The sequence below is a fragment of the Suillus discolor genome, assembly GCF_016758755.1.
Source record: "Suillus discolor strain FC423 chromosome Unknown F5147scaffold_20, whole genome shotgun sequence".
Taxonomy (NCBI): Eukaryota; Fungi; Basidiomycota; class Agaricomycetes; order Boletales; family Suillaceae; genus Suillus; species Suillus discolor.
This window is the reverse complement of record NW_024541267.1, coordinates 239,500-254,197: the sequence shown is the minus strand read 5'-3', so window position 1 is coordinate 254,197 and position 14,698 is coordinate 239,500. Positions and strand designations below refer to the sequence as shown.

The window sequence follows — 14,698 nt, the reverse complement described above, 5'->3', positions numbered from 1 at the left end:
ATGCTGCTCATGTCTACGGCCCGCCGTTTAACGTCTATCTATAATGCGGAGAGGGAGGTGGCGCTTTGGGGGAAAGAATTAGGAGTAGACATACCGCACCGAGACAATAGAAACACAGACGACGAATGTAAGATAGGCCGTATAGTCTTCATGATGAGCAGGAGCAACGAGACAAACCAGGTTGAAAGAGCAGCGCAAGGAGTCCGTGCGTGAGAGAGGAAAAGAGAGCGAAACACACAGCGAGATGGATGTTTGAGTGCATAGGGCAAGGAGTTTGTTGTTACCAGGGACATTTTCATGAGTGTGAAATCGAGGCGAATTAAGGAAATCCGATGGAAGTTGCAGGCCGAGAAAAACTTGATACACTTGAGTGGAAGGCGAGTGGATTCCGAGCGTGGCGACAGTATATTTACCACCAGCCGGATCCACCACCGCTTGCTCCATTGTTATTATAACCTCCGCCGCCGCCGCCATATGAAGGGGCATTGCCGTAGCTCATGTTACCACGTCCGAAGCTTCCACCATAGTTGCTGGCGCCGCCATAGCCAGACTGTCTGTAATCGCGGTTGCCACCACGACCACGAGTTCCAGCACTGCCACTGCCACCTCCACTTCCACCTCCACCTCCACCTCGGCCACGACCGCCACGGAAACTTGATCCAAAGGTTGTCTCATGTACGACACTCTCCAACCACGAAGGAATCTCCTGGTTAGCCTCACGGAGAAGTTCGAGAAGATCGCGGACAATGTTTTTGTTTCCACGATTAAAGAATGCAGTGGAGACACCGGTGTTTCCGGCACGACCAGTACGACCAATGCGGTGGACGTAGTCATCAATGTCCGAAGGTAGGTCGTAATTGATCACATGGGTGACGTTAGGAATATCAAGACCACGGGCTGCGACAGCAGTAGCTACTAAAATTGGAGTACGTCCGGTGCGGAAGGTCTGCAAAGCCATCTCACGCTCACGCTGGGAGCGATCACCATGAATGGACGTGGCAGGGAGGCGATTTGACATGAGGAAATCAGACAACATATCGGCCATGCGCTTGGTCTCTACGAAGACAAGGGTCAACCCGCCAGGAGGATCAGACGCGAGGAGATCAAGCAAGACAGAACGCTTGTCATTGTCCTCCACGTACTCGATCTTTTGGGTGATGTTCTCAGAGGTTGAACCGACACGGCCGACAGAAAGGAATATGTAGTCCTTCAGGAAGTCTCGTGCGAGCATTTGGATATCACGTGGGAATGTGGCACTAAACATAAGTGTCTGGCGATCTTCTACGCCAGGCATGTCCTCGCCTTGAACGATCCTACGAATCTGAGGCTCGAAACCCATGTCAAGCATGCGATCAGCCTCATCAAGGACAAGGTAGCGAATGTTTGCTAAACTGATCCGACCACGCTCAATGAGGTCGACAAGCCGTCCAGGAGTAGCACTAAGAAGATCACAGCCACGCTCGATCAGACGCAGCTGCTGATTAATGTCGGCACCACCATACACCACTGCCGGGCGAACCCATGAGCGGTATGCAAATTTGCGTGCTTCTTCGTGAATTTGACTGACAAGCTCGCGGGTGGGAGCAAGAATAAGGGCAGTAGGGTAGGCTTTACGTGAGCGTGAGTACCCCATTGATGGGGTCTCAGGTGGTGGGGCACGAGGTCCAGAAGCGAAAGAGGCGGAAAAAATAGGAAATAAGAAGCCTCCTGTCTTGCCTGAACCAGTCTAGTAGAGTGCGACGTCAGCGGCTACAAATTACCCAAAGAAAAATACACACCTGAGCACAGGCCATTAAATCTCTGTTACCAGCGACAATAGGAATGGAGTACTTTTGAACGGGAGTCGGAGTGGTGTAACGAGCGAATGCGATGTTCTCCAAGAGAACAGGGTCTAGTGGGGGGTTCGTGAAAGCTGTAACGGGGTCTGGGACTCCAGCGCCTGTAGCCTCGACAGGAATATCATCATACTTCTCGAAGTTGATGCCAGTGTGTTGCTTGGATGGATCGGTCGGATCTCCGAAAAGCTCTTTCTCCATGCGAGGATTGCGAGGGCCGACGACATGAACACCATTGCGCCAGGCACCGAATCCGGCAGAATCACGCTGTTGGCTATCTCCACGGGGTTCTCTGGCAGTCCATCCGTTGCTAGTTGGGCGACCTGCCCAATCACTTGCACTGCTACCTCCACGGGTAGGACTGCTGAATGCAAGAGCGACATCTTTGCTACCTTTGTCGGGAGGACCACCTCGGAGGGGTTCAAATCCACGGCGAGGAGAAGCTTGGGGCTCGTTCCAGCCGGTCCTGAGTACGAGCGCTTGATTGACACAGGATGGAAAATCAAAAGAAAATTACATACCCGTTTGGCTGTTGCGGGGGTGGTGTAGCGCGCTGCGCATTTCTCATGTGAGGTGGAACGTATGCAGATTTCGTTCCATTTATGCCGAGAGAAGCTGAATTAAAGATATTAGTTTGGTGAGAAGGGGACAAAGATAATATAAATGAGCGCGTACCAAACTGAGTCTCTAGACTTTCGTTGCCGTTTACAATTCCATTGGTCATATTAAGTCGAAATGATGAACTTGACCGTTCTTTTTTCTGTCGTTGAATGTTCTACAGAAGGACCGATGTTGGTGGATGAAGAAAGAAAGCTGAGCAACCACAATTTTGATAAAAAATTCCGGAGCTCCCAGATGCTGACTAATGAAACACCATGAATGGTTAATTATTCTCATGCACTGCTACTCAGTACTCAGTACTCACCAAGTCAACGTAGCTCTATAGATTGTTACTTCCGCCGAGCACAAAACTAAAATGTCTCAACAACCTTCAGCAGGTCAACACTCGCATGCTCACCCACACCCTCATCCTCCGCAACCTGCTCAACAGGTCATGCCTGCTCCACAACCGGACCCAAACATGCAGGCTCGCATCGATGCCGATTTTAAGCCTGTAGACTTAGCAGTAGGAGGTCCGAGTACTGCATTCGCTTTCTGCAACACGCACAAGCTAGAAAAGTGCAAGCAGTGCAACGTAGACTTTACTGCTCTCAATCGTGTCTCGAAGATTCTTGTTACGAACCCTACCTTGCGCTGTCCACCTCCTCCAAGCGTTGTGCAGCAAAAACTCTCGCAGGCAGTGGCAAATATGAAGGACGAGGGCAATGTATGTCTTGCGAGTTTATTTGTTTATATTCGGTTGACTGTTTTCACAGAACCTATACAAACTCAAGAAGACTAGGGAAGCGCTCTCAAAGTACAATATGGCAGCGAGCATAGCCGTGCAGAGACCAGCTTGGGAAAGTGCCGCAATACTACGAGAAGAGCTCTCGACTGTAGTATCCAACCGCTCAGCGGCTCTTCTTGACCTCGGTGACTACCTCGGCGCACTTGTTGACGCCGAGACCGTCATTTCCGTCCGGAGACAATGGCCGAAAGGTCATTTCAGAAAAGCAAAAGCACTCGTCGCGCTGGGCCGCATAGAAGAGGCTAAAGATGCCATCTCTCTCGGCCTTCAGTTTGAGCCCAATAACACTGTAAGCCACTCCCATGCCCAGGTTGACATGTGTCTCACATCTTGCTTCAGGAGCTCAGCGGATACATGCTCGAGTTAGACAAGCAATTGACATCGCGTAACCAGCAAAATACAGAAGAAAAGTCGGTGCCTGTCACCTCCTCGTAGTTTACATACAGACTGTATCCATATACCCGTGGATCATTATTACCCATACATGAAAGCTCGATGCATAAATTACAGTTAGGCCATATTCCTCCTTCGGATATTATCTTTCAGTGGCTCTAGAAGTCGCTCAGTCTCTATACACTCTTCCGGGAGCTTGAACACCCGCAGAACGATGTCATGCCTCATCATTAATTTCGCTTTGTTTACGCGGTTCTGCAGCTCGAGACGTTTCCTCTCCGCCTCCGTCATAGGCAACGTAGTCTGACCCGTCGCCCGTCTGAAGTTGCGCAAAGACAAAGAGCTGGAACTCGACCCAGCCGAGCTTATGGAATCTACAGACATCCTTGGTTTGGTTTTGGAATCTGCATTTGCGGGATTATCAAATGAGGAAAATGATTGGGGGGGCAAGGTAAATTTGGAGGTGGGTCTCTTCTTCACGGACGGTCCCGGTTTTGCGATGTATGGCCCCGACTCTTTCAAAGTGTCCGTGTCAGACATCGAACGAAGGGGGTGTGGACGAGTAGCAAAGGTTTGTGCTGGCAAGCTCGTCTTCTTGGCTGGCCCAGAAGCCTGCAAGGACATGAGACTCGCCAAACTACCTGTAGCATCTGCAAGCCCTGTGTCGTGTACATCTCGGATGAACACAGCCAGAATCTGCTGCGGACGCGCCATGGCAATAGATGCATACAGCTCCAGATCTTGCTCGCCTGAATCCCCAATCAGGATGAACTTCGAGTCAGGAAAACCATCAAGGACTTCAACCACGTTTGCACGTTTGCGGGTGGCAGGATCAGAAAGAAGGGCATTGAAGAAGGATCTACCATTATAAGATTTAAGGGCAATAGATCCCCGCGGGAGGTCGGATATCTGCAAAAATTCTTTGATGACTGGGAGCAGTTCAAATGGAGAATTAGACTACGGGAATTATAAACATGAGTCTACTATAAAATGTGGCATGGCACTCACGACGTAATGGAAGGAAACGCCTCGTTCCCACATTGACTGGTACCATGTCCCCATCTCTGGAATAGTCGTCTCCTCGAGGTCCTTGACAAAAACATTGCGGAAGACGGCACGAGCGCCGCTCGTGATATTTGAGAGCTTGACTGTATCGTCTATGTCTGTTATTACACGGATAGGTGAAGATGTGATTGGAACGACCACCGAAATGTTCCTTGGAACGTCTGTGTGGAACAGGTATGCGGGTGTGGGCGCAGGCTCGGGTAACAGCTTTGCAGAAATGAGTAGCTCATGTTTTATGTCCGATCTCTCGGATGGTCTGTGCTGTGCTATAGGATGCCTGCATAATTCTTGCCAGGGGATCTTAAAGGGGTTTGCAAAGGCGCCGTCTGGTCCAGTGACTAGGTGTTCAGTGTACAGCGGACCATCCTCGAGAGCGTCACGTTTCGAATCGATATCGCCTGAGACAGTAGGTACGGCAAAAATGGATATTTGGATTGTGCGGGATGATAACACGGATGACCAAAATGGTCGCAAACGCGCCTCGAGGTTTGTGTGCTGTTTCTGCAGTGGAGCGTTCACAAACGGCGCTGATGTTTCACAACTTGGACGTGAAGGTGTCGGTTGAGGCTCAGACTCGGATTCATAGGTTTCTTCGGTAAGTTGAGCCTTTTGTAGGTCCCTCATGTGTTCGAATTCTTTGTCTAGTTCCATCTCGAAGTCATCTGCTATGTCGCCTGGACGGGGAGGTAGCCTGATGCCATCGATTTCTATCATAGATGATCCTTTGAGGGGCGACTGTTGACCCGGTAGTTTGGGTAGGGATGCATAACCTGATCACGACCTCAGTTTAACGATACAACATAATTTCGAATGAGCGCACCTCTAGCCAGTCTTAGAAACGCACGCTGAGAACGGGTAAGACACTCTGGCGGCCTGCGTGTCGTCGCATAACCCGAGACATAAACAAGTAAGTCAAATGCATCTACAAAAAGTAAGCCTTTGAGCCGAGTGAAGCATGCACAGCAAGAGAGTTGCTTACTTTCATCCTCATGTTCACTCGCAGGACACAGAGATGCCCAGCCAGGAAATAGAGTCACTTCGTCCGTGGTTGTTACATCTGGTCCACTCCGTCTGATTTTTTGACCCGCCCACTGACTCCAACTCAGCGTCGTGGTCCGCCCATCAACATAACCACTCTCTCCTGGTCTGGGCGCTCGACGAGCGGATATCACTGTGCGAAGGTTCTGTTTGGAAATGTAGGATTTCAGGCCGGTCAGATACGACGATGGGCGAGGGTTGCTTGCAGACATTGGTCTCTTCAAGAAAGCCGTCTCCATGCGGTTACATCAAGTTGCTAAAACTGAAATCACCATTTTGTTGGCACGGGGCTTGAGTTCAGGCGCCTAACGTGTAGGCTGCCAGTTGGCGTGCAGGCACGCGCGGCGCGTGACTCAGTCATTGACTTCATTTGGGATTTATTTACCGGACTGGTATCTGCTTGAATGCGAACCGTCTTCTCTCTACACAGACAACTTTTATTGGTTAATAATTTGGCGCAACGAACACAATCATACCACAGGACACGATACATGGATATCACACAAGAGCTGAAACAGGCGGACAAGAGTAGAAAGAAGGGTCCATCTCCAAAGCTTAGGGGACACCCTCGCGATGATCCACGGGTACGTGTATCCAAGAGCCTGAGTTGGCTGCTACGACATGGGGCAAAAAATGCAGGATTAGACATGAGAGATGACGGATATGCTAAAGTCTCGGATGTGGTGAGTTGTATGAGTCCTGTTGACGTTTTGTAGCATTAATCATTTCAGATAGCTCTCGAATCCTATGTTCAGAGACGTCAATTTCTCTCAGCTACAAGAGATCGTTGACAAAGACCAAAAGCAACGATTTCACCTTCTAGCAGAGCCTCGGTCATCTGACTCATCGTCTGACATGTGGTGGATTAGAGCAAATCAGGGGCATTCCTTGCAGGTGAATAACTTATAGTCAAACGAATGTTTGGTTTAAATATCTTGATCGCAGACTGTCACGCTAGACATGCAACCTATTACGTCTGCATTAGATGTACCAATGGCTGTCCACGGCACGACACTTAGCGCCTGGGAGCTCATAGGTAAATTTACGTCTATGAGATGGTTTGTCCTTCTAACACATATCTGTCAGCGGCGCAAGGCCTATCCAAAATGAAGCGAAATCACATTCACCTTGCGCAAGGCATTCCGGGAGATAATGTCATGAGCGGTAGGTGAAACCTCATCTGCTTGCGTTATCCGATTCACGTTCTGTAATAGGGATGCGCAACTCCTCGCAAATCTTGATTTTCGTTGATCTGCAGAAAGCCCTTGATTCTGGTGTTCTGTTCTACTTGTCCGCCAATGGCGTCGTCCTGACAGAGGGAAACGAAGGGTTCCTGTCACCAACATATTTCCAGCGGGTGGAGTTTGCCAAGGGGCGCTTGCCGGTACCAGGATGGGAAGGTGCAGGACCAGTTGTACCGCGGGCATCACTAACTCAGCCCTCACTACCCGTCCAAGATCTTCAAACTGCACAGTCATATTCAAGCACAAGCGAATCTATATAGTCTACTTTCAAAGCGCTGGCACGCTTTGCTCTAGTATTTTTCGATACCAATGGTATCTCGTCATCGCTCCTCCGCGATGTCTAGTCACTTCTCCATATTGTCTTGCAACTCTTCTTCCTCCAGAATTTTTAGTGACACCTTGCTTCGAGCACGAATCCTAGACCCATAAAAGAAAAGTACCTGGCCCTCATTTAATAACGACCTGACAGGTAGCTAGTTCTGTCTTACCCATGGTATGGGCACCAGCGCCGCACCTATGCATCCGAACAGGGTCAGACCCCATTTATACGTCAAGCGAGCAAACATTTGTGTCGTGAAAAGAGGAAAGATCGATGCGGCCAAATTTCCTAGCGATTCATAGCGTTAAAAGCATTCGAGAGTTGTGGAAGAGGCGAACTCACGACACATGCTCTGACCTGCGATGGCTGACGACGCGTATGTTCCATAGCTATGAGATTGATAAGTTTCATTCAATCGCGCAGGTCAAAATATTTTCACCAATCTGCGAGATACAGAAAGACCACCATGTAAATCACAAATCCGCCGGACATGAATATCTTGAGAAATGTCAGTCTCGCATCTGTGAAGGAGATGCGTGGGACAAACAGTGAGACCGATTGCTGGCACTATCCAATGTACTTCCGGTCTTGCTGTCCAAGCGTAGATGAATATCCCAATCGGTATGAGGATTGCTGCAACACAAGGGAGATAAAGACGCGCTTCCTGACGTTTCCGGGGATAATGTTTCCTAATTTGAACAGGTCCGTGATCCGTAGATGTGTAATGTAGCCAGCACATGCTTACTGGTATAACTTTTCCTGATAGATGTTGGCAAAGTATCCAATGAAGCTTCCAAATCTAAGCCGGACAATGGTAAATCATCATCACGAGTTCTAGATCCGGTCGACTCACACGAGGGTGCTGAAAACAAATCCTGTGTTCTGCACGTCAAATCCGTAGATCGTCTGGAACTCAGTGGAGACAGACCTATACATGGGTTAGATGGTAAGCACAACAACATAGAACGGCGTACTCGACAAGGGCATAGACAACGCCCCACGTAAAGCCAATCCACAACTGCGTGAAAGAAATGTTCCTCTTTAGCTCTGTCTATAACAAGCAGCCGCAGATCCTACGCTGAAACTCTGGACGACAGGCTCCGTCAGCAAGAGATCTGAAAAGAGAAAAATGTCAGCTGATCCGTGTAGATCATCGCTGAAATTGCCTGACATATTGGTCGTGTGCACGAAATCTTGATCAAAGTAATCAAGCTTTGTTTTTCAATTTCTGCTTTCGCTTGATATCTATCATCCCCTGTCTCTTTTCGCTTCTTCCTTGCCAGGCGAGTTAAAACTATGGTAGCGCGCGTTTCTTCCATGAGCAACACAACAAGAATGAAATAAGCTCCTATAAAGCTGTAGGAAACTTTAGTCAATGCAATATGCGTGACGTGTTTCAAGGGACTAACATAGCATGAATCCACTGAATCCACCTCCATCCAAGGCGAGGACTTGCCTCTATTACACCGGCAATTAAGGGCCCAAGACCCGTTCCAGCCACAGCAACAAGAGCGAAAAACGCCATAGGTCGTCCACGCCTGTGAAGATAGCTGTAGCGATCAAACAAGTAAAAATCTCAAATTGCTCAACTCATGTGGCTTCCATACGTCGGCGACCGAACCACCCACCAAGGTTGCACCTGTCGAGCCGAATGCGCCCCCGAGAAGACGTCCAAGTATGACCGTCTGTATGTTTGGTGAGCTGCAATAGTCTATGAATCAGCGTCACGTCCGTGAAACATGAATGAACTTACAGGGCAATCATAATTTCCGTAAGCAGGAATCCAAATGACGAGACGATATATATATTTAGGCGACCGAATTCTTCCGTGAAGGACGAAGTGATGAGAGGAACCGTGCCAAATCCGATTGACCACATGCTCAATCCGATGGTGGCCTGAAACTGAGTGCAGTTCAGGTCCTGCATCATCGACTGGTAGCCCATAGAAAAAGAGGCCGCCGCTGCAGCTAGAGGCACAAGATTCTGTCAATTCTCTGATCGCTCCATGATGTAGATTAGATTACCGACTATACCAGTGAAAGCACACGCCACCAATGTGATCGTCCACTTTTTTTTGTATGAGAAGTTCATGGGATCTCGTGTGTCATTATCTTCGAAGGTGACCTGTTACTCATTAACGATTTGAAGATTGATTGAGGCTGAAGAAGGAAAATTGAAAGAGTACTTGCAAGAAATTCATCGTTGTCCTCGGACATACGGGTCATCGACGAAGGAGAGCTAATGATGCCATATTTCTCTGATGCTTGTACGGTCGTCATGAGCTTGTGTGCAATGAGGGTACGGGTAGGTATCCGACTGTATTTTCCAGCTATTTAAAAAGTCCAGGTGATAGCGGCACGAGTTCTCTCATGACTAGGAAAAGTCACGAGCCAACACTGACACAGAGATAAGCCATTGCCAATTGGTCGACGCCTTGTCGGAGTGCATAGTTAGCTCAGCTTGGAACTAATCTCGAGTTATCGTAGCCCCAGAAAGCATGACCCTGTGTGTGAACGTTGATAAATGGGGGTCATCGGACAAAATTTAAAACGACAATTCAAGGCATTCCTATACGTTTCCTGAGTGCCATGCAGATAGTGAAGACAGCGTTCTGATGGCTATCAGGGACGCAAATACCGGCACGTTCGTCCGAAAGGCAACATCTTTGACTTTTTCGGATCAGTAGCCAGGAAAACGCTTGATTCGGCAAATGGCAAATAGATGTGCCCGTGATGGTCAGGCAATAAGGCTCAGCTCGTGGCTATATGAGCCTGCGAACGAAAGGCTATCATGAACGTTGGGGTGAATGCGAAGAGACAAACACTTTGGATGCATCCCACATGCTACTCACCTCGATTATCAGGCAAGCTGGCGTGCGCCAACAGTTCCGAGTGATGATGGAATGGAGGGAGTTAAACGTCACGTGCACAGAGCCCTCGGTGTACATGACAGTTGGTGGCAACCGATCAATTTGGGAAATTTAGAGTTTGACGGAGATGGTCAGCTGCAGGATCCAGGCCGCCGTGACAGCGCTCAACAAGTCAATTGAAGAGGACGTAAAACTAAGACTCGTTTGCCAACGTCGTACAAGAGAACGAATATTCTCAAAGACCGTGCCACGAATCCATTAGTAATATGTCCGTGTAGTAACAAGGGCCCAGCCAAGCCACAACGCTCTCAGCAGATCCGACCCGGGACGGCACTATTCGGAGAACGTTTGCTCTGCAATCATATCTACTCCAATGCAACTGGCCATGATTAATTAAATGCAATTATTATCTGGAGGCTGAATCGAACAACCCTCGCGATCTTCCGACTGCTCCTTGTTACTCGGATTGCGACCCGTGATAATACTAGTACCCTCCTCTATGTCACCGTTGTAACGCATGTCAGCTCCCATTGATTGCGGTGTGTATGGAACACGCAATCTAACAGAACCCTGCAGGACCTTGGTTATCAGCGAAACCTATTCGGGCCAGAGCTTTGTTCATCTGTCATCTGCTCTCCTGCTAATAGGCCGCAGCACTTATCACGAACAGATTGGCAGCAGCCCAATTCATCAACCTCAATTTCCACAATATCCCGTGGTACAGAATTCCGTAAGAATATCAACGCCTGACTTCAATCATCGGCCCCCAGCTGCCAAGCATAATGAATAACCGGAACCCCTGAAGCTGATTATGTACACTCAGAGTTGGCCGTTCGAAGTGCACTTGCTGTTTATGACCCCTTCTAAAATTTCTGTGAGATATGACAGCTCAATGCTATCCTAGTGAGATCACTCAAGCCCACGATGCAACGAACCATACGTAGGGCGCCACAGACACCAGCCAGAAAAGTATTCGCAACTCCCCATTTACACACAATCTCACATTCATATGCACCACAGAGTAGACACTGGCATTATTCGCTGCCGCTTTCAGTGCCAGAACGCCCAAGCCACTATGTGTGGGCTCGCGTCGTTAGACTTATCTACGCTCCTCACGTGAAACTGCTTTAGCCTACAGCCCCTCTGCTGGGTTCACACGACGTCAATGATGGCGGATGCACCATCCTCTGTTTTATAACATGAAATCATATTTGACGTGCTTTGTGTCCCCTCGTTCATGCCTCCAGTCCGAAGTATATGGATTCGGATACAAGCGACAATCCAACATGATGTGGCAATGCCAAGTACTGCCCTTTACGATCCAGTACTATCACTTCTTGGGATCGATTGTGTTGTCCTCGACTGATTGGTGCTGACCCTGAGATTCAAGGCTCAAATATCAGCCCACCAAAGTACCGTCCCCTCCTGGCCTGAGGAATATCGAAATCAAGATGAATCTGGGAAAGGTGGGCTTACATCCACAATTCGCGCCTCGCGACACCGCAGTTACCTACCAGTGCTTTTGTCGCTTTCTCGTTGCATCAATGAGCGACGTCCCCAGCTGTGTTATGCATGGAGCCGAGAACGGGACAAGGACAAGGACGGGCCGCAACAGTTGCGGTTCTCCTTGCAATTTTTTTACTGTTTAAATGCAATTTCAATGTCTTGAATCTTATCGTTGCATCCTGCAAACCACTTGTTGCGAGCATGAAGGGAACCCCATCGACGTTCAAGTTTTGTCACTGTTGGACAGTCTAGGTCAGCCAGGCTCAGAGCTGAGACTAGAAATAGTACTCCCTTTCCTCGAGGAATACTGATCTAGTCCTAGCCCTGGCACATGGTAATCGAAGTCAGAACATCAGAGTGTGCTGTGAAAAATTGCTTAAATGTAGTGATACTCACTTTTCTCGGAGAATTTGGACCATTGCATGATCGATGGAGTTCCTGATATCCAGTGACAAGTCGATAATTTAAGTGCAGTGAGAGCCTGCAGAGTTAGTAAAACTAATAGAAGTCTTGCACCGATACTTGCAGTGTGCGCGATTCCGATGAGATGGGTGTGGGAGAAGGATTAGTGAACGACAACCAACGAGTTTGCCTAGAGTTTTTGAAGCTGGGAACTGAGATAAGCGATAAGCAGCGTGCTGGAGAGAACACTGGGTAACCGTTTAGATTAAATTGGGAAGGCAGAAACTAAGGCGGAAATTCCTCTGTCGTAGCACTAGTATAGCGGGAGGCGGGGATTCCGCTGCATCCCATGTACACGTAGATCTGAGGAGTCGACTGCATGAAAAATGATATTGCAGTAGGCTCAGTTTCGATAGAGAATGAATGATACACACCAACGGTGACCGCTCGGACAGGTTGTACGATAACATGAGAAAACAGACATTATTCATGCTACTGCCCATGCTATATGGCGTTCGCGACGCTAGGAATATTTGACAGGTCTCAGACATTATCAGCCGGATCGTTGGACTTTACAAATCGGATGCAATGTCATACGTGTTGGATGTGTAGAGGCGCTGTTGTACTGTCCAGAAAGGTATATATGATAGCGGCAAGTTCTTGTTGTAACCTTGATGGAGGTGTGGAAGTGAACGGGGTTATGTCCTACGAAGGTGTCTATGGAAACACAAGTCAATGGGGTGAAGCAGCACAATACACGCACCTCTGCAGCCTAAAGAAATACACAAAATCCCTCCAAAGTCCATCTCGACCGTGCTCCACATCATCGGCATCCAGTAAGATGTCGAAGCTCATTTCAAGCACCACACTCTGTCGAGTTGTTGCAAATTGTGAGAGCGGCGTAACCGCAGTCACAGTTTTTTCTGATAGACAACATATGCTCCTGTGACAAGATTATGCAATTGTGGGAATTGCATTGAAGATGGAGGGGCATCGCAATGAGGTGCGGGCATTGGCGGTATGGTGATGGTAAGGATATTCTGAGCCTGTACCACGAGATTCCGTTGCATCCTATGCACAAGTAGGATTGGGAGAAACGGTATGAAAGAGTGATATTGCAGTAAGCTATATGCATCCGTTCGAAGGAGTGACATGGCGATGTGCCGCAGTAGCTGCTTGACACGAAAAAACAACAAGACAAATAGTCAGATTCGAGCGCTGGAAAGCACCAACTGTCGATTGGGTGCGATGGGATACATCCTGAAAGATAGAGACAAGAATCGGAAGCATGTATGCACTGAGGCGCTGGGAGGGTATACTGTCGATTCTCGAAGGAGGGTATGACAGTAGAAAGTATTCTTGCCGTAACAGTTGTGTATGGAGGCGTGGAGAGAAACAGCCTTAAGTGTCCTGGGCGTCTATTGAAACGAGGCCGGTGGACGCAGTGAAGCACCATAAAACGCACAATACACACACCTCTGCAGGAAGACATCCACAATCCTTTCAAAGTCCACCTCCACCGTACTCAACACCATCAACCTCCAATGCAATGTCGAACCTCATTCCAATCACCATGCCCCTGCGAGAGTTCACCGGCCATGAAGGATACGTAAATGCAATCGCAGTGTTCCCCGATAAACGACGGATGGTTACGGGCTCGGATGACAACACACTTCATATGTGGGACATGGAAACAGGTATTGTGCTAAAGAAGATGGAGGGACATAGCAGCGGGGTGCGGGAATTGGCAGTATCACGAGATGGACAATTGATAGCAAGTCGTGATCACTGTGGAGAAGTCATCGTCTGGCACGGAGAAACTGGCGATTTACTCACCAGAATCGAAGTCCACTCCTCTTTAAGGACCACCTCGTTGGACTTTTCTCCTAATGGGACAGTGCTTGCCACTGCTTCATATGACGGAGTGAAACTGTGGGACACCAATACCTGGCAGCTGCAAGGAAGTCCAATCAAGTGTGGTGCATTTGTCTCCCGCGTACGGTATTCGCCGTCTGGAGGACTTCTTGCCATCGCAACAGTCTCAGACAATATCCAAATTTATAACTCAGGCACAAGGGAACGCGTCGCATCCTTCAATTGCAAACCTCACAGGCCTCACCAATGGTACAACCGGTCACTTACAATTACATCATGTGCATGGACGCCCGATGGTACACGTCTTCTCACATGCGCATGTGGCGATTATCCTGTTCATCGGGGAAGTTCTGCCTGTTATATTAATTCTACCTTATGTGAATGGGACACAACAACCTGGCAGCAGGTCGGTGATCCTTGGACGAGCCACTCTAACCATATCAATGCTATTACTATTGATCCTACTGGCACACTTGTCGCCTCCGCATCTGATGACGACCATGTTCGTCTCTGGCAGCTCTCAGATCGCCAAATCATTGCCATCTTCAAGCGCTCATCTTTTATGACATGCGCCACTTTCTCTGTGGACGGTCACCACATCCTCAACGGTGATGGCTATAATATCTCAGAGTGGGCAGTACCTCAGGGTATTAGTTCAAAGGCATGTTGTCATCCTTGACTCATATACCATGATTCGAACATGTTTCGTGCAGATCCTAGCCTCCACAACAGCCCGTGATGCAT

At 48.6% G+C, this 14,698-nt stretch overlaps 5 protein-coding genes across 5 annotated transcripts; 2 read left to right on the top strand and 3 right to left on the bottom strand.

Annotated features, from left to right (window-relative positions):
- Positions 1–192: 192 nt before the first annotated feature.
- F5147DRAFT_128984 (P-loop containing nucleoside triphosphate hydrolase protein) lies at positions 193–2,641 on the bottom strand. Its single transcript, XM_041428177.1, has 4 exons — positions 2,511–2,641; positions 2,357–2,450; positions 1,779–2,301; positions 193–1,726 (listed from the first exon to the last, which is right to left on the bottom strand). Exons 1-4 carry the CDS (start codon positions 2,557–2,559, stop codon positions 410–412), a joined length of 1,983 nt encoding a protein of 660 aa, XP_041294154.1. The 5' UTR covers positions 2,560–2,641; the 3' UTR covers positions 193–409.
- A 170-nt stretch (positions 2,642–2,811) lies between these two features.
- On the top strand, positions 2,812–3,678 carry F5147DRAFT_772349 (uncharacterized protein; the record flags this gene model as incomplete). The annotated part of the gene is made up of 3 exons (XM_041441339.1): positions 2,812–3,162; positions 3,212–3,532; positions 3,583–3,678. 3 exons carry the CDS (start codon positions 2,812–2,814, stop codon positions 3,676–3,678), a joined length of 768 nt encoding a protein of 255 aa, XP_041294153.1.
- A 3-nt stretch (positions 3,679–3,681) lies between these two features.
- On the bottom strand, positions 3,682–6,042 carry F5147DRAFT_128974 (uncharacterized protein). Its single transcript, XM_041428176.1, has 4 exons — positions 5,681–6,042; positions 5,522–5,623; positions 4,645–5,471; positions 3,682–4,593 (listed from the first exon to the last, which is right to left on the bottom strand). The coding sequence occupies exons 1-4, from the start codon at positions 5,976–5,978 to the stop codon at positions 3,754–3,756; spliced, it is 2,067 nt and encodes a 688-aa protein (XP_041294152.1). The 5' UTR covers positions 5,979–6,042; the 3' UTR covers positions 3,682–3,753.
- Positions 6,043–6,230: 188 nt separating this feature from the next.
- F5147DRAFT_574764 (KptA family-domain-containing protein) lies at positions 6,231–7,243 on the top strand (the record flags this gene model as incomplete). Its single annotated transcript, XM_041431241.1, has 5 exons — positions 6,231–6,422; positions 6,475–6,633; positions 6,685–6,775; positions 6,826–6,903; positions 6,954–7,243. The coding sequence occupies 5 exons, from the start codon at positions 6,231–6,233 to the stop codon at positions 7,241–7,243; spliced, it is 810 nt and encodes a 269-aa protein (XP_041294151.1).
- An 84-nt stretch (positions 7,244–7,327) lies between these two features.
- Positions 7,328–9,581, bottom strand: F5147DRAFT_745141 (major facilitator superfamily domain-containing protein; the record flags this gene model as incomplete). The annotated part of the gene is made up of 15 exons (XM_041439728.1): positions 7,328–7,423; positions 7,472–7,590; positions 7,645–7,691; positions 7,742–7,800; positions 7,850–7,991; positions 8,048–8,101; positions 8,156–8,230; positions 8,277–8,320; positions 8,380–8,417; positions 8,474–8,658; positions 8,712–8,840; positions 8,893–9,003; positions 9,056–9,269; positions 9,336–9,413; positions 9,521–9,581. The coding sequence occupies 15 exons, from the start codon at positions 9,579–9,581 to the stop codon at positions 7,328–7,330; spliced, it is 1,452 nt and encodes a 483-aa protein (XP_041294150.1).
- Between the last annotated feature and the right edge of the window lie 5,117 nt (positions 9,582–14,698).

Bases quoted from the DNA above. Each gene is read 5' to 3' on its own strand.
- F5147DRAFT_128974 (XM_041428176.1), bottom strand. From the start codon at position 5,978: ATGGAGACGGCTTTCTTGAAGAGACCAATGTCTGCAAGCAACCCTCGC. The intron at 5,472-5,521 runs GTGCGCTCATTC...GGTCGTGATCAG, and splicing joins GTTTCTAAGACTGGCTAGAG to GTTATGCATCCCTACCCAAA. The intron at 4,594-4,644 runs GTGAGTGCCATG...TAATTCCCGTAG, and splicing joins GCGTTTCCTTCCATTACGTC to TCTAATTCTCCATTTGAACT.
- F5147DRAFT_128984 (XM_041428177.1), bottom strand. From the start codon at position 2,559: ATGACCAATGGAATTGTAAACGGCAACGAAAGTCTAGAGACTCAGTTT. The intron at 2,451-2,510 runs GTACGCGCTCAT...TCTTTAATTCAG, and splicing joins AAGTCTAGAGACTCAGTTTG to CTTCTCTCGGCATAAATGGA. The intron at 2,302-2,356 runs GTATGTAATTTT...GCTCGTACTCAG, and splicing joins CCCCCGCAACAGCCAAACGG to GACCGGCTGGAACGAGCCCC.